We start from the raw sequence: 18,823 nt of genomic DNA on the forward strand, positions 1-18,823 counted from the left end.
CCGGTAATACCGAGTTAAAATGCGCGACGCGCATTCAGACACGTAGCCTCTCGAGGCGTGGACCACACATTCTTGCTCCCATTCGAACGCGCTAAGCTCCTGAGCTCGGCAAAATCCACACGCTCTTCTAGGCTCCATTGTTCTTGGGCCACAAAAATTCATCTCCGATTCACAGTTTACGATTGAACCGAGATCGTCAACTGTCTCAACATCCGATTTGTTACTCGATGTTCTTCTACGGAACAAGGTGGAGAAATGGTGCTGGGTCCACACCATTTCGCGTGGAAAACAAAGCCAAGAAGTTCCAAAAATTAAAATTGAGTCAAAATTAATTTTTTGAACTCAAATGCGCACCAGTACGAAACTGAGGGAATTGTTACATAGGTACAGTTCGGGCCACTTCTTAGTATTTCTTTTCTTCATTTGTTCTTCGACGGTTGGTACATGTTCAACAAGGTGGCATGCTTCCTTGAATTTAGAGCTTCACTGACCAAGGATTTCCGAAACAGCATCGACGGTCCTGGTCCAAAGCTGAACCTTTGAACCAAAACTCCAAAAACAACGATCACCGAAACATACAGCTTTACCTCATTTTTTTGTCATAAATGGGAAAATTGTGCCGTATTTGAAATGTCTTTGGAAATGTTTAACAGTCAACACCCGCATCGATGCCCCCAGACTGAACCTCTTGAGTCCCTTTCCTAGAGAGAGAAGACAACGCGGCTCATATATGTCACAAACGGGAATAAAGATTACACAAATTGAAGGTTTTTCGTAATCTTTGATCAATTCACTCTCTAATTCCTGTTTCTGTTCCTCCTCTCATTCCGTTTGTTCCTTGCCGTCCCCTCAACTCCCAGGCTAATTCGGTCTATAATCATTGAAATTCGTGAAAATGTGATCTTTGTTCCCGTTTGTGAAATTGCGAAGGCCTAAAATTCGAGAATCAATCAGAAATGTATTCGTATTGTCTTTACTCTCAGTATATGGAGACTCTCGAGGACGGAGGTGCGTCGAGACTTTTGGCCACAAAAATACACTCAGATATTAAGTACGACGACGATCACAAAAAAATACGGCTTCCCCTCGTTTTTGTTTTCATAAATATGAAAATTTTGCCCTTTTTTACTGATTTTGTAATTGTTCAATGGTCAACACCCGCATCGATGCCCCCAGAATGGACCTTCAGTTTGAGCGGCTAGAATGGGCTAAGGATAATCGGAGTGAGAGAGTTTTATCAAATGACTTTTAAATTGACTTACACGAGAAATTCACTTAACAAAAGTTGATAAAAATACTGGTTCCGAAAGACTGGAAAGAAAATGTACAATTGGACCACATTTTGCATTAAGATACCACTATTTCTGGCTCATTTTAGAAACAGCATTTATGCCATTGGTTTCCCTATGCAGAAAGGTGATTTTGAGGAGCGAGAGTAGCTCCTTGTTGCAAAATGTAATCCAGTTGTAAGACAAGACTCGGAGCTCAAGAGCACAATTCTGGAGAAGATAAGCGGGCAAGGAGGACAGAGATGAGCGACAAGTTGGTCGGTGCCGGGACCTCCGTGCAAGGGGCAACGGGTCAAGTCCGCTGACCCCCAGACCGTGAAGGCCGTCCAGACCGCAAATTTTTCCACCTTTTCCTCCCGAGCTAGAGTCCCCGCCGAGACTCACTCGACTCAGACAAATGACTCCTCCTGCCTAGCTTTCTGCACCCATGTACCCGCCTTCCTTCCAGTAATCATTTCCTCCTCCTCATCAGTCACCATCACCAATTTTCCACTCAGAGACAGGAGACCATCCACTGGCCTCTTGGCAATAGGTGGAAGCTTTTACTTTCGGGGATTCAACAATTCCTTGTGGACAATTATAAGGGAGCAGCAGTCATCACTCTCATTTCAGCTGTTGACCTGCCTACATGGTGGATGATGATCTCCGGGTAACGTCATGAGCCACACAAGTTTCCCAAACTTCGGCTTGTTTAGCCCTGGATAGATCAAATTCCCGAACCAATTCCGATCAAAGTAGCGTCGTTCTGATCTTACTTTGAACAAAAAAGTGCGGCCCGTCAAAATTTGATGGTAGATGGTGACCACCAGTCATCAGCATGTCTACTTTGATCGGAATTGGTTCGGAATTTGATCGTTTATCCAGGGCTTTTGCAAAACGAAACTACCGACACGTTGCTAAACATCAACCATGTAGGTAAATCAACAGTAGAATGCTGAAGTCCCGAAAGTAAAAGCTTCCACCATTGCCAAGATACTAGTGGAGGGTCTCTTGTCTCTGTCTCCACCAAAACATTTACCTGCTCCCATCCAAATAGCTTCAAACGATGTCTTCGGCGAGGAACGACATTTCAGGGGAGCAGAGAAAGAAAGCTTCTTTGACGCGGATGGTCGGATCATTCGACACGATCATTGAACAGTTGAAGAGTTTAGTATGAAGACTAGTGTGTGTCAACCGTTTTCAGGGTGAATTTCACTTCGCATTCATATCACTTCTGGTTTATGGGAGTTAAACAGACCCGGTACCGAGTTTCACTCCTCGATTTTCAGCAGTACAATGTGTACGCCAAAACATAATTCAGTTGCCAGTGTGCGATTCTTCCTTTTTGGTCATAATATTTAAGAGATCGTCCGCATATTGTCAGGAATTTAAATTCTCAGTGAACCTGCAAACTGCGACGTTTCATAGAGGCGGAGTGGAAATCGTGGCACTGGGAAAGGTGCGTGCATTATGCAAGCGAAGATGCGACAAAAATGCGAAAGGCACACGTCATAACGCCGCACGGTGGATCGAGTCAATGGGAGAGGTCGGACAAAATTTTGAAACATTAAACGCTTATAACTCCGTTTATACAAAATTTTAAGGTTCTAAAAGTGGTTTCATTGGTTTCCTCCCAAAATTTTTTTCTAGCAGCACCCCTTGAAATTTAAAATGTGACGAAATAAACATTAAGATTTGCGATTTTAGTCAAAAATTTCGTGTCCGACCTCTGAATTGACTCGATCCGCTGTGCGCCGACGGCATGTGGCATCGCGCTCGCGCATCACACCAGTCGGGCACCAGACGGGGGAAAACCCATCTGCACCCGATCTGATTATACAGCTGTCACCCGACCGACTATCATTATGACACGTCTCTATTTAAAGAATCCCAGAGTTTTTTTGCGGAACGCTGCAATTTATTTTCGTCGTCCCGGCCGGGCGTGGCGCGGAGTGGCGGACGGAGAAAATTCGCGAAATCTCGCCTCGCGCAGTCGCACTTAAAGGTCGCCGTCAGACACTATGAAATATGCATGCAACCAGCAGCCGACTTGACTAGTCGTCGCTCCTCTGACGTAAAAGGGCGTATGTTCATTTCCACGTGAGCCCTGTTGTCAATATAACTCCATCCCTATTGGGGCTCGTGTGGAATTTGAGATACGCCCTTTCACGTCAGAGGAGTTATGTCCGTGCCCCGTGGAAGAGCAGCCTGGTCACGTGTCGTCTATAAGAAACGCTCAAGCACGTTTGGACACCGGAGGATCCATTTCAGTGGCGTGGCGTAATTAGCGATATATCGATTGATCTGTCTTTTAAACCTATGGAAAAGGATCGATTAACAGGGTGTTCGCAACGAACACCTTAATGATCGATTCTTTACAACGAATTCAAATGGGGAAATATCGATAATCGATCATTCACGCCACGCCACTGATCCATTTTTGTGTGACTCAGCCATTTTCTTAGGCGTCATGCACATCCATCTTTTTAGGCGTCATGCTGATTGCTTTCAGGGTTCAAAATTTGGCGGAAGATGCATAAAGATGTTTCAAAAAGACGGAAAATGCGGTAGCCGCAGAATTTTGAAAATGAAATTCCGTGACATTCCCTGATTTGGTTGACAGATTTTGGTGAAACTCCCTGACAATTGCAATAGGCATGCAGGATGGTTAATTAGACCTAATTAGAAATAGTTTTTAGGAAAAATTTGTTGTTTTAAACGTCAAAACCCATTCTAGACAGCAAATAAAGGTGTCTGTAAACAATTATTCCCTGACATTATCGTCCTTCTCCCTGACATTTCCAGGTTTCAACTGACTTTGTAAAATTCCCTGACATCCCCGGCATTCCTCAGCTGCTGTAGCAGCCCTTGTACCTTGTACATCACCTTCAACTTCGTCCTAATCACACAGTTGCCTCATTTTTTGGACGAATTTTGTGCACTACATTCGAAAGTACTTTTACAGCCTGAATCTTTACTATAGCCAGGTTGGCAACCCCCTCTCATCGGGAGTGGATTTTTTTCTAAAATATATTTTTCCCCCTTAGGATCTCCACGGTGTAATTCAATGCTGGTTTCTTTTTCGATGTTCTCTCGAATTCGTTAAGAGATTTAAGAGCCGTTTCATATACTGTTGAAAAACAATTTCCAGCCGCCACGCCGACGTGAAATCCTTCGGATTTTCTTAGAATTTAGTAATAATTTAGTATCCACGACTACTTCTCCCCCAACCGATGCGACGGGCCACCCTGAAAAGCGATGGGATGATGAAGGTGTCAAGTGAAAGAGGGAAGTTTGCGGCTTTCGGTGAACTAGAACAATAGGGTAACTTCAAACTTCGCGGAGAAACATACAATATAGCATTACAGAGCACGTGCATTTGAACGTATTTCTATCAAACGGAACTATGTGCATTGTGACGTGAGCCCCGTAATGCATATATTCTTATGGGTACCAGGGCTCATGTCTTTAAGCACATAGTTAGACGTGAAGCACATAGAAGTACGTGCATTTATCAATGTGTCGAGCATGAATCGGATCCCTATCGAAGATACCGCTAGCAAAGGTTTCTCGCCTGAAAATAAAAATAAAAAATAAAAGAAATGGGCCATGATGTAACCGAAGAAACCTGAACCGCTTACCTCGGATTGTCTTTCCTCTCATATATTGTGGAAATCCTTTTCGATAATGTTCACTCGGGTTCCCTGCCACACACTGAGGTGGAACGCCGGACCGACCTTACATTCGTGAAAAATTCTCGAAGAAATATTTAAACAGAAAAATTAACGACGTTTTTCCTTCGATTTATTATATGCGCTGGATCAAGATTTCAGGAATCCCCAATCTCTCTCATAATCTCTGCCATTTCTCCCGCAAAATTTCCGGACAATGGATCGTATTCGATGGTGGTTCGATGTATCGTTCGGTTTAAAACGATAGAACATAACCTCAAGCCACAATTTTAGGATACACAGGGTGTCTACTAAAACAGGATAGTCAAAAATAAGTACTTTTACAGTAATTTTTCAGTACATTCTCAAGAAATTCAGTACCTCCTCTGACATAAAAATTCCGTACATTTTCAGTATACCTCCATTAGATGAAATTCGAAAAATTTCAAAAGTTTGAAATCGCGCCAAAAATGACAAAAAATTTAAAAAAATTCCGAACCTTTTTGCGGAATTTCGGCACTTTTTCAGTACTTCCGGACCGCCCTTAAAAAATCAGTGCTATTTCCGGACTTTTCGGAAATTCCGGATTTGTAGACACCCTAGATATACCTAAGTTAGAAAACCTAAAAATGAGAAATTTCGTAGCAATTTCACTCACTACTCTTGGCCAGTATACGAATCTAAATCCCATCACAAAAAACCCGTTCCGTCAGATTACTCAATTGACTTTTGAGGCTATGTTTATATTTTGAACCAATCGATATCGATACAATCTCACCCGTTCGATGTATCGAACACGATCTACTGCATTTCATCGAAGGAGATCTGGCAATATTTGAATGCTGGAACGGGGTTGTTCTTCAGCGCGGCAGTACGCAGTACATGAATTGAGGAGTAAACGGATTTATTCGAGACAAAAATTGTTATTGTTAAGGTTGGATGAGACGGTGCGCGTTGGGTGGAAATTCCTGGGCTTCCCGTTGGTTGCTCGCGCTGTGCTGCCTGCTGATATTTTTGTGTACTTAACCTTGACGGGACCGACAAGCTCACTCTCACACCGCTTTCCAAGAATCACTTACACTGCAATTTAGCAAAACTTTACTTTCGCACCGATATACTTTCGTTCTCTTTCTATTGATTCACAGTTCTGCTAAGGGCGCGGAAACTATCCCTATTTGCGGAAGATTCGGGAGGTCCCGCACAATGGGTCGAGTCAATCAGAAAAGTCGGCTATATAATTTTTGACTAAAACTGCAAATTTTGATGTATACTGCCGTGCCAAGGAAACCTTAGGCCGTATGAACCTTCAGGCGTTGCCGAATTTCCATCTATAAAACACGAATTTCATGGTAAACTTATGAATATTTTCCTTCTAATTTTTCAGATATTGTTCGCAATTTCATCTAAAGTTCCTGAAAATTTCAAAACATTTTCACAACCTTCCTCAAGAATGAACATTTTATCGAAGGAAAGGCAACTCTCGAATGTTCATGCGGCGTTCTTCCTTAGCACGGCAGTATGTTTCGTCACATTTTAAATTTCAAGGGGTCCTCGTGGAAGAAAATACGAGGAAACCAATGGAACCTTCTTTAGAACCTCAAAGTTTCGTATCGACGGAGTTATAAGCTTCTAAAGTTTCCAAATTTTGTCCAACCTCTCCTATAGGCTCGATCCACTGTGTCCCATGAGAACAGGTCAAAACAGAGTGGCCCCGCATTTTTTTTTTTTTTTTTTTTTTTTTTTAAGTTTTCGTGTTAACGACGTTTTATCGTTGGAGGATCCATTTTTTGGGGGAAAATTTCGATTTTAAGTCATCGAGGTAAAGCATTATAATGAATTTTCGTCGAAAACGAGGGAGATTCAATTAAATTTGTGGAAAAGGATTGGAACTTCCTGCATCTCGAAATGACTCCAAGTTGTGATTGAATTGATGGGTGAAATTCAGCAGACGGGACGGGTTTACGCTGACTTTCGAAGGCTGCAGTAACACTGCCTCCGTTGAGAGATCTCGTATAAAACGGGAGACACATTAAAAAGTCCAATCTTAACTCATAGAAGCATAGTCAGCGTTCTTCACGTTTGTGGATTCATTTCGGCATGGAAAAAAACTGAAGTTAAACATCAAAAATTACATTCCTTTTTTCAGGGGCTAAGTTTGTCCAATAAATTCCGTTCAGCTTCTATCTACGCCGTCTGTCTACTAAGCCGTACCATGGAAAAACGCTGTTCCAGCCTTTGGGCGTTGTCAGATTTCCTTGGATTAAATACGAATCTTCGAGGAAACCATTGAGTAACGTCTCCCAAGTTCACGAGAATTCTATCCGATATTTTAGACTGAATTATCCAACATTTCAAAAGAAAAATACCCGGGGTTTTTCCTCAAAAATTGATAATTTACCGGAGGCCATCGGAGAACGTCCCAATGTTTAAACGACATTCCCGGCACGGCAATCTTGTGGTCCATTGCGGCGGTAGCGGCAACGCACGGGGTCTCTGGGAATCTCGACGTGATTTCCTGGTATAAGCTCTGGATTGGGAGCCTGAGCACTGCTAGTTGGCGGCAGACGGCGAACCCGCACAAGTCAGTCATTAGATGAACCTCAGAACACGAGCATTCTAACGGAGCTTAGGACTCATCCGAGAACGTACTCGTTAAGTTTCAACACGAACGGATTGAGTTGTTGGCCGCGGCGAGAGAAAGCTTTCGGCTTGGGAGCAGCTCAGCTCCAAGCTCGATCCAGTTCGTCGCTCGGCACAACTGCAGGCCGAGACGAGCCCGGGAATACATTGCGTTATACGGACAACAGGGCTCATCGCTAAATGTGGTTACGTCGTTTCGGCGGGAGGACGACGAGTTGAGAGGCTCAACTTGCGCCGAGCCGGCCGTTGCGTCGCGCTCCGCTGAGAAAGTCATTGGCGGAAGAGGCTCGCTTCACATCCATTCCGCCCCCCCCCCCACCCCCTCCCCGGGGGGACACGGGTTGCACAACAAGGGACGATGGCGCGACGCCACTCTCCATCCTCGATATTCATACACTCTCGTTAGATCCCCCCCCCCCCCCCCCCCCCCATTCGTCCCCTCGCAGAGTGAATTATCATCATGCTCCCGTCGCGAGATATGCAGCTGAAAACTCCCTACGAAGGAGTACTAAACTCCCCCTCTCCTTTCGTAAACTCTTGATCACAGAAAACTTCCTAATTTTCCTTGCAATGGAGAATCTGCACGCAAATTTTATATTGCTACATCTGAAAGTGCCTAAAGAGCTGATTTTGCAGTATTATTTAGAATTTTTATCTGATTTTCGAAATAGTATAACAATATAGGTATTTAAAAGTGAGAAAATGCGCCGCCTAGTGACGTCATCTGGCGGCATTTCCCATTTAAACGCATGTATTTTAGCAGATTAGATCGTTTTGAAGGCAGGACTTGCGGCTTAATCTGAGAAGCTGCAACTATTCGTACTCGGTGGATGCGTTTATGCCTAACCTCCCAAATGAAGGCTGAATGGTGTCTGTTGCTCCTGTGAAGTTCGAATTCTCGCACGGCTCTTTTCTTCAGCACGCCGACCAAGGAATTTTGCATCAGTAGAGAATATGTTGATTTTTTTTTGGAATAATTTTGTATCCTTGAATTACACACAGAGGAAGTATTTACGCTGAAAAAAACCATGTACGAATGAACTAATAAAAAAAGTTATGTTCATAGGATTTATAAGCTTCATAATTCCTTTCACTTTAATCATGTTTACATTTATAGTTCCTCTAAGCACCTAGTCCAACTGATATCACGGTTTCAAAACAATCATCGGCCTAGAATTGTCATTCCGATAAGTTCAATTCCATGTTCATGAAATAAAGAAGTGAATACATGCATTCTTACAAATAGAGCGTTTAAATTAAACATCCTAAATTTTTGATCTTTAAACCGCAAAAAGTGATACATAGAACACAATGTTTGTCTCTCCCAATGAGTCGGTTACGCATGTTACAGAGCGGCGTTTAGATAGTTGATGCTAGCAAATTAGAAAAAAGTTATTTTAGAGGGTCACTAAAATTTTATCCTGGATTTTCCTGATATTTTAAAGAAAATTTTCTGATTTTTTGACACCCGTTAGACTTTTCGATGCAGCATATTTATTAAATTGATCTCAATTTCACTCTTGCATGTGCTAAACTGCATGCTTCTAATTGAAAAATGCTTGAAGCTTTCAGAATTTCCCGAGTGATCCATAACCGGTTTTCCTGATGACATCAAATTGCCTGATATTTTCCGGTTTCCACTCTTGTGTAGGGTCTCGCAGGTACTAAAACCATCTAAATCCGATTCTTCGACAAGAGCAACCAACCTATTCGACGACTTCACCTTTCCTTTCTAATTTCCTTCAATGAGGATCATTATAAAAATCATCACCAAGAATCACTTACTGCTAGAAACTGAACAGTTCGGGTTTTCATGTCACGGGATACTCACCTAGAACAAACGAAAAAGAAATCAGGTTAGATATCGAATATTACACATTAGAGAAAAGAATTGGGTACATTCAAGAAAAGGGAGCCCAGAGTTGCCGCAGAATTTGGAGAACGAAATTCCCTAATCTTTCTGTCACACCTTGGTGAAATTCCCTGACAAATGAGGATATGATATACCAGATGCTTACAGGGACATGAACAAACGAAAGAGAAATCAGGTTAGATATCGAATATTACACAGTAGAGAAAAGAATTATGAGGTACATTCAAGAAAAGGGAACCAAGAGTTGCCGCAGAATTTGGAGAACGAAATTCCCTAATCTTTCCGTCACACCTTGGTGAAATTCCCTGACAAATGAGGATATGATATACCAGATGCTTACAGGGACATGATTTGAAATAGTTTATAGGGAAAATTTGTTGTTCGAAACGTCAAACTCATTATAGAAAGGAGATAAAGGTGACTTGACCATTTTTCCCGGACATTTTCGATATCTTCCAGCCTGACAATTTCGTCATTGTCCCTGACATTTCGAGGTTTTCCCTCACTTTTTAAAATTCTCCGCCATTTCCCAGTTTTCCCTGACCGTGGCAACCCTGGAAATTAAAGACAAACGAATTCGGCCTTAAAGCAAATTCCTTGACCTTCCTCAACTCTCGAGAATCCACGTTGATGACCTGAGTGCGGTCTCGCGGAGTCCCCGGGTGGAATTTTCGAGGGGCGCGGCAACGTGCGGCAGGGGTGGCGGGGCCGGGGGAGGAACTTTTGGCAGCTCCCAAGGCGGGGGGAAGACGGAGAGGGGGGGGGGAGGCAGACGTCTGCTCCGTGTCCCTTGCCCGTTGCCCCCCGCGAACCCCGACTTCACGTCTTTCATCTCGGGCCGATGCGATGCGTCGTCTCCCTTCTACTTAATCCGTTTTCATTGGCTCCTCCCGCGAGGTTGCCACGCACAGCGATAAAAATTAGATACTTAACATGGAGAAAAGCTGATTTTTCAGCACCAGCTGGCAACAATATCCTCCCGGACGCGGCTCGAGACGCTACCCCGCCCGTCCCCCACCCCCCGGGAGGTAGAACCCCTTGCTCGAGTGCGTAGCAACTTTCGGCGGGGCTCCATCTATTCCTCGATACACGAAAACGAAAAAATTCTTAATTTTCAGTCTGCTACAGCCTGGCCGGTTCTTCATGTTGATGGCTACAGTGCGAAACCACTTATCCCCATTGCAGTGTTTCCAAATCTCTCCTCCTATTAATTTTTTCAGAGAGAACAAGTCGGCTATGGCTTGAAAAGAGAAGAAAAATCGAGGGAGTTTTCAAGACACCAAGTTGAATAGTTTTCGGCTTGAAAAGAAAAGAAAAATCAAGGGAGATTTCAAGACACCAAATTGAATAGTTTCAGGCTTGAAAAGAGAAGAAAAATCAAGGGAGTTTTCAAGACACCAAGTTGAATAGTTTTCTAAAGTAAAAGTTAAGTGTGAAAGGAAGTTTACCAAGTCGCAAACAGAGATATGTAGTTTCGTACTTTGGCCATCGATTTATATCGTGTTGTACGAACATAATGGAAAAAGTGTTGTACGTACATCGTCAAATTGATGCTGCTCACAACAACTGCCGCACAACTATACCAGGGTGGCTAACAAAATTTCATTTTATCATTCTCTATCTTTTTCCTGACTTTTTCTATTGAAATTCCCTGACCTATCTACGATAACGTAAGGGCACTTGAGTACTGTGGTCAAAACGTTGGCACAACAACGCGATCAGCTGGACCGCCATGGGCCCGATTTTAACGTGGAACTCACAAAAAAATCCCTGACTTTTCCCTAATTTTTCCCCGTCGACTTGCATTCCCTGACTTTTCCCAGTTTCTCCCGGTCGCTATTAACCCTGTATACTCGATGGCAGCATCGATTCAGTACCAATACAAATTCCATAGGTGAAAAGCCCCAATGGATATGCTGGCTTGAGAGCGGCGGTCTATCTGTCTTCTCTACAACATTATTATCCCCTGAGTAGTTGCTGAGTGCATTCTACCACCCACACTGTTGTTTCTGCATCTGAACCGGCTCAGTCTTATAGCGGGGCTCAAGATCTGACGGCTTAAAGTCGAGCTTAGCCAAGCAAGCTTGGCTTCAAAATCGTCCATCAAGCGCCTGAGCACTGCATTTCAGGTCTTGCCTTTTTCGGCGCAGAGTGCACTTTGCCTCAGCGCACAAGAGTCTCGCGCTGGTTTCAGCAAGAATAAACTCAGCGAGTCAGTCGTTGGTTCATCAAAACATCGAAGTCGATGGTTAAATCTTATGTATTCGCAACCGAATTCGGACCGTTAAAATTTCGAGTGCTTTCAATCGCAGGATGACGAGTTTTTGTGTCTCGCAAATTCCATTTCAATATGAATCGCTTCCTTGACGCAACGATCATTACCTTTGAAGCAACAAGAAACTGATGAGGAAACGGTTTGCTTCTGGAGATTGCTCCTTTGATCCTTTTTCAGAGTACACCTTGGTCAAAAATTTCCTCATTCAGTTTTCTTGCGTGGCAATTTTCAAGCTCACACCAGCTACATCCAGAAATAGTACGCATGGTGCGCCGAACAGTAATATATATTTGTTTATATTATTTTTTCCGAGAAGATTCGAGTCTCTTCAGAGACCGGGGGGGGGGGGGGGGGGGGGCAGCCATCGGATTAGGAGCCGAGCGAGCAAAGCTGAGGTGCACGACCCTTGGATGAAAGTTGTTTTTCAAGTTCCGATTGTCAGTCATTTCGTTGCCGATGTTGCCGAAGCTAGCCTCGAGATCATAACTTCCGCACCCGGAAAAAATATCCTTTTAATTCACGCACTGGTTGCATGCTGGCTGGAATTTTCGTTCACAGGGTTCGCGACAGCTTCCCGAAACCGGAATTAATGAGTTTTGAGACTTTTGAGAATTTTAACTGACAAGACCCAAGACTTTCAAATACTGGTTTAAGACTTACGAAAAGAGGGGATATTTGAAAATGCCTTGGAAGTAAATACATCTATTTAAATAAAATAGGAATCGCCAAGAAAGAAAAAACTCGAAACTTTCCTCACATAATTATTTGGCCGAACGCTACTGTAGCCTCGTTTTGCGATGATACGGACGTATTTATGCAAAAAGGAACTATGTTCCCCGCGATCCTTATGCACGTATAGTTCAGTTTAGCATGAATACGTCCATTTTAACATCGTGTCTTCATAAATATTCCTGACAATGTTAATGTCGCAAGCAAAAGCAATTCGCAATCGTCGGCAAACTGCAATTGATTTGCATTGAACTAAAAAATGTGAACATTCACAGTAAAATGGAATGTGCTGCTTAATAAGCTTGGAATTGAACCAGACGTCTCTCTTCATTGGTTGCACGATAACAGCTACCTGGCGAGTGAGTGAAGTGCGATCAATGACCCTAGTTGGGTTAGTCTCATAGGCGACTAAACTAACTGCCTGGCAATTCGGAGCGTATCATCGGGATGTGAAGGCGCTCTAAACTGGGGTCGCGGTTTTGAAGTTTCTAATCGTTGGAACCTATACTTTGTCGATGCGAATTTTTGCAATGCGACCAAGTTCAAACTGCCGAATGCTCATTACCAGCGGCATATCAATGCTGAATTCATACTCGACAGGTACTGGGTGGCCCCACCCCCTCTTAAAGATTCAACTTATCTTACCCCCATCTCTTTTTGTCCACACGTCTATCTATGCTTTTTGAGTTAATCTCGCGGTGGCGTAAGCAACTGCATCCTTGTCAGATAATGAAAATTCTCTGCATACGACGTCAGCCATTTTGCATTGAATTTTGCGAGGTTTTCTTCTTCTTCCCTGCAAAATAAAGCCAACTGGGAACCGGCTGCCTGACTCTGATAGGTTAAAAAATCCACCCAAAAAAAAAGGGGCATATCTCAACATTCAGCGACAGACGAAGTAGACCACATTCGATGGCGAAAATTCGCTTGATTGTTGCGGCGAGTAGCGACGCACTGTTGCCAACCCAGCGGAAACTCCCCGGGCCGTTGCGGTGGAGGCGCGGGGGGGGGGGGGGGGGGGGGGGGGCGCTACTCCTGCGGCCGGTGCGGTGCGGCCCCGGTCGGAGAGCATAGCAGCAGCGGGCAGCCGGCTCGGCATTCCGGTCGCCGTAGGGGGAGGAGGGGGGGCGAGGGGGGGGGGGGCACGAGTGGATTTCGCAGCAACGGGGCTCCGTCGGTGTGTGCGTGCGGCGGGGGACGCGGGAGGGGGGGGGGCGATTCAATGACCTGACGTGAAGTTGATTCCTATTGATCAGCAAGAATGTGAAAGTTGAATGTGGGACAGCCCGGGTTTCTAATTCTAACTCAAATTATGAAGATTGCTCTTCTCGGCCGAGCCAGAGCCAAGCCGGCTGCGCCTGCGCGAGGCTCCGGTCCTCTTCGCCGTTCCCGGTTCCCGTGTTGCCGCCTTCTCCTCCTCGAATCCGCGCAGGAAAAACTACCGCCTTCCGCTCCTCTAAGTACCTTTATAGGGAGAGTATGGACAGTTCAAAAAATTGGAGGTTAGGTTTGATCCGGTCATGTAGGTCTTGGTAGAGTACCTGTATATAGACAGCGTATTCGCGCTGAAAGGGATCCAGTTTAACACAAGGAATCCAAAAGTTGTCAAAAGAGTCCGGAGACTTAAACGCAGAGTAGTAGAAAAATTAACCAAGTACGCTTCGCCATTTGATTCCGGTTTTGCGCTCCTGAGGTCTCGCACTGAAATGGATCCGATTCCAAAATAAGAAGCCAACGTTTTTCAATTATGTCTAGGGACTTACACCGTTAACGCAGGGTAGAAAAACAACTATAAAAACGTTTCACCGTTCGATTCGTTTACCTGCATTACGGTTAATGGTAAACAAGGGGTATACAATTCTACATCCAGGGTGTCTACTAAAACAGGCTGACCAAAATCAGTACTTCTACAGTACTTTTTAGTACCTTATCAAGAAATTCAGTACCTCCTCCAACAGAAAAATTCCGTACTTTTTCAGTACCTCCATTGGACGAAATTCGAAAAATTTCAAAAATTTAAAATTGTGACAAAAATGACAAAAAAATCCGGACTTTATTGCGGAATTTCCACACTTTTTCAGTACTCCCGGAACGCCCTTAAAAAATCAGGGCTTTTCCGGAATTTCCGGAAATTTCGGACTTATAGACGCACTGAACATCTTGTAAAATTTACAGGGCTCGACAGGGCAGAATAAGTCACTATCTCAGCTTCGATTTCCTTACTACAATAAAATTTTCCCAGTCAGGAAAAGGCATAAAAAAAGGCACGAGAAAAAAATTTTCGAGTTACCTCCCTCTCATGTTACTGACTCTCCTCAAATCACGCTTCAAGGAATGCAGACAATAAGTGTAAGATTTTTAATCGACAAACTTCTTCATGCTTCTGCTGATTTTCTCACGCTATGCGCGAGCTGGGACTCGCATTTCTTGCACGTCTGGTTTTTCCCTTTCGTTTCTCTTTAAAACAATTTTTCCTGTTAAAACTTTACTTTCAGTGAGCTACGAGAGCTTTGCTCATTAACATTTGACAAAAGGAGTCGAATTTGCGGCAAAAATAATTTTTGAAAATTTAACGACTTGGTACCCTCGTTTGAATGAGAAAAGGGCTGAGTCGGTCTAGAGAAAATAACCGAGAGCACAGTTGGTTCCCTCTTTGGTTTCTTATTGGTTGAATCAATTCAGGGGTGGGAACCAATTGCATTTGTAATGCTGAAGCTCTTCTGAGCAACTGTGAAGCAAGCCCCTTTTAGGGTAGAAAAAAAAACTTCGTCACTAACTGACGTACGCGATCCAAAAATACATCCTCAGTTTTCCTCAACTTTTCGAGACTCATTTAACCAAAATATTTCCTAATTTTTTCTTCGCTTTTCAAGGATATTGGGCATGACGAAGCTTTTTCACGATACACATTCGATGTCATTCATACTCTTCAGAAACGCGAGAAAATTCATGCGGGGTGACAAACATTAGCTTACTTTTTAAGTCTGAGAGAAATCAAACAATTTTTCAGGTTTTCCTACCTTCTTGAAAACTTGTCTAATAACAGAACAAATGTTCGTCAAACTTTACCAATTTCGCTGAAACCGATTAAATTATTATAGAAAAGGGCGCTGTTTCCAAATAGTGGGATTGGGGCATTCCTTCGTGAAACTGAAACCCACGACCAACTGACGTCAAGTCCATTCTAGAAAGCGAGTAAGGGTAAATTGACAATTTTTCCTTGACACTTCCAGTTTTCCATGACTTTTCAAAATTCCCTGACATTCCCCGGTTTTCCCTAACCGTGGCAAGGGTTGCCGAACTGAGACATTCAATTGGACATATTTATGCTAAAGAGAACTCTGTTACACGCAATCCCTATGCACATAGTTCCTTTTAGCATAAATAAGACGAATTCTTACCCTACCTACGGTTGTTTGGAGCTTGATCGTGAGGTAGGATCTGACCGTGGTGACGTCATCGAAACACGGAAAATGGCCGCTAATTCTCGACTGATCACCGCTTCTTGTAACTCATGAGGCCCGGATCATGTTGAAAATATGCTGCCTATTTCTGCCGATCGATCGACTGATTGCCGGAGATATGGCAAGGGTGTTGGTCGCATCGATAGATCGTATTCGATACATCAAACGGGTGAGATTGTATCGATATCGATTGGTTCAAAACATAAACATAGCCTCAAAAGTAAATTCAGAAATCTGAGGGAACGGGTCTTTTGTAACAGATTTTTTACTCTTTTGCGTACCAAATGCCAACGTAATGTGAAATTATTAGGAATGTTCTCATTTTCAGCTTTTCCAACTTAAATCCTTTTAGTTTAGTTTGAGGTTATGTTCCATTGTTTTGAACCAAACGATACATCGGACCGTTATCGAATACGGTCTATTCCTCGCCGCCGACCGTTATCCGCCGCGCTCACCGCCACCGCCGCCGAGCCCCATGCGCGACATATATATTGTTCATGTTGAGAGCGTTTGCGTCCCCCCCCCCAAAAAAAAAAAAAAAATTGACTACTTCCAGAAGAGAAAAAATCCCTCGATGCACGAAAGATCAGGTGGACTTAGGGGCCCTGCCTGGGAAGGAGTAGTTGCGTGATAACAACTGGGATCAGATTGCAGTACAATTTTTCTGACTGATGCTGATTGATTTTGCAGCTGAACATGAGCTTGTGACGAGTTGAAACATCTTACTTTCCTACACTGAAAAAAAAAAGTTCGGTGCTCCGTATCATCCAAACTAATTCGGTGTGTGAAACTGAATTATCGGTTTGTCAAACCGAACTTTCGATTCGTGTAACCGAACTTGTGCGGTAAAGTGATCTGACGAACAAAGTTTGGTTATGTGTGCCGAACGTTTGGTCACTTAAACCGAAAGTTCAGTTTGGCAAACCGAATATTTGGGATGACATGGAACATCGAACGTTTGGTTTACGTGCCCGAATTTTTTTTTTTCAGTGATAGTTCTACTTATACCGGGATGGGCAAAAGGAACGCTCGATACGACATAACCTTTTCAATTTTTGAGCTAACATGTCCCGGTTTTGACTGTTGTTCTGATCACCGAGGGGGAAAATTTGGGGGAGGGTCACGACCCCCCACCGCCTAGGAGAGACAAGGGGGGAGCACCCTTCCAAAATATCAATATTTCCAAAGGATTCCCCTCTTGTGACACGTGTATCGAGCGTTTCTTTTGCACATCCCAATGGAATATTTTGTCCTGTCATGTTCTTGCAAAAGAGCACTCTAACGAACATTTTGAGACAAAACCCCTCAAAAATGTCGAACAAAAACCGACTGACGTACCTCTTTCCGTGGAGCGAAAATGACGATTTTTCCTCAGAGACGGATCGAGTTCATGAGATTCTGAAAGAGGCCACAAACGATGAGACGAATCGGGAGAATTTGGTGGCCGTGGAAGTTGTAACGAGAGCGAAATGGGGTAACGGAGAAATGAAATTAATGAATGGAGCGATAAAAGGAGATAAGGAGCTCTTGGCATTTTCGAGCTTCCTTAATTTATTTCTTTATCAATTTCTAATCAAAAACGCTCCGGTTCTACTTGTTTCTCTCATGTACCTGATAAATGATAACGGTTTATCACTCGAAATTCCACCCAGCGTCCAGCGTGATTAGTTGTTGCATCATACTCGGCCGTAACTCACTTTATACCTTGCCGCTGGTATCTCGCAAACTGGCAACGCCGCTTTCGATCTTTTATGAATCCATTACGATTACGGTAATTATCAATTCTGGGTGCGGCAGCCCTTGTCGATAAAACTTTAATTTCATATGCATTTAAAAAGGCGAAACCTGGTGTTCCGAACTTTCAAGAGACGTTACCCCGTCATTTCCTTTCATACTTTTTGGGGCTGAGAAAAGCACTGATTTTCAATTTTTTGAGCTGCCATGAGAGCAAAATACAAGGGCGATGATCAGAGATGCAGGGGAAAAAATTGCCTCAATTCTTGCATTTCAGTCGAGGCTTGTCTGCTGCACAAATGTTACATCTTGATAATATTTTAGAACTCTTGGTTCATTTTTATCGCAAACATCAGCTTCTCGGTGATAAACACATAGCTTGAAATGACATCAAAATTTAGTCATTTCTGTATTAATAGGGAGTTTACTGATGAATTGACGATTGATTTGATTTTTGAAACGAAGATGAACTTCGACTGTTGATAAAGGAATAACGACGAACGACCTAAAAAAAGTACCGCGTTTCACTTGGGCCTACAAAAATTCTAAGTTTGACAAGTCTTGTCTGCTTGACTTTCAGAGATTCAACACTTCCTCATGGAACATTAAAAGGGAGCCACGAACATAACCCTTTTTTCGGCTGTTGACCTACCAACAGGGTGGATGATGAGCTACGGGTGACGTCATGAGCCTAATGCCCTTTGCACACGTTGCAAGTTTGAAGTTGAAAGTGGGGGTCATCGATGAGGGTTTTTGCAACAAATTTCACGATCATCGATGAGTGATGCACCGATGAGCCCCACTTTCAGTAAAACACTTGCAACGTGTGCAAAAGGCAATACAAGTTGGCCCAAGTTCGGTTAACACGTTGATCAAAATCCACTCAGTGGGTACTTAAGTCAACAGGTGAATGTGGAGACCAGAAATTACCAATAATTGTCACCATCGCCAAGATAGCAAAGGATGGTCGTTCTTTGTCTCTGGCAGGGTTGTCACAGAATTTGGAAAAATTAATTCCCTGACACATTTCGGGTAATTTCCCTGTCAACTGAATAAATTCCAGATTGTTAAAAAGACATAGCTAGAAATAGTTTTACGGAAAAGTAGTTGTTCGAAACGTCAACCCCACTCGAGGAAGCAAATAAGGGTGACTTAACGAGTTTCCCCTC

The 18,823-nt window shown here is 43.4% G+C and overlaps 1 protein-coding gene across 3 annotated transcripts in view; it reads right to left on the reverse strand.

Annotated features, from left to right (window-relative positions):
• The window catches only part of mtgo (miles to go), a 219,763-nt gene that overhangs the window by 97,319 nt on the left and 103,621 nt on the right, over positions 1-18,823 (reverse strand). The window contains exon 1 of one of the 3 annotated variants that reach the window (XM_072302238.1): positions 17,259-17,469. The exons of the other annotated variants lie outside the window; for them this stretch is intronic. Coding sequence (XP_072158339.1) covers positions 17,259-17,454 — 196 coding nt within the window. The 5' untranslated portion in view covers positions 17,455-17,469. Of the gene's footprint in view, positions 1-17,258; positions 17,470-18,823 lie in introns of those variants that run through there. 3 annotated transcript variants of the gene reach the window in all.

This window comes from Bemisia tabaci, chromosome 7 (genome assembly GCF_918797505.1).
Source record: "Bemisia tabaci chromosome 7, PGI_BMITA_v3".
Taxonomy (NCBI): Eukaryota; Metazoa; Arthropoda; class Insecta; order Hemiptera; family Aleyrodidae; genus Bemisia; species Bemisia tabaci.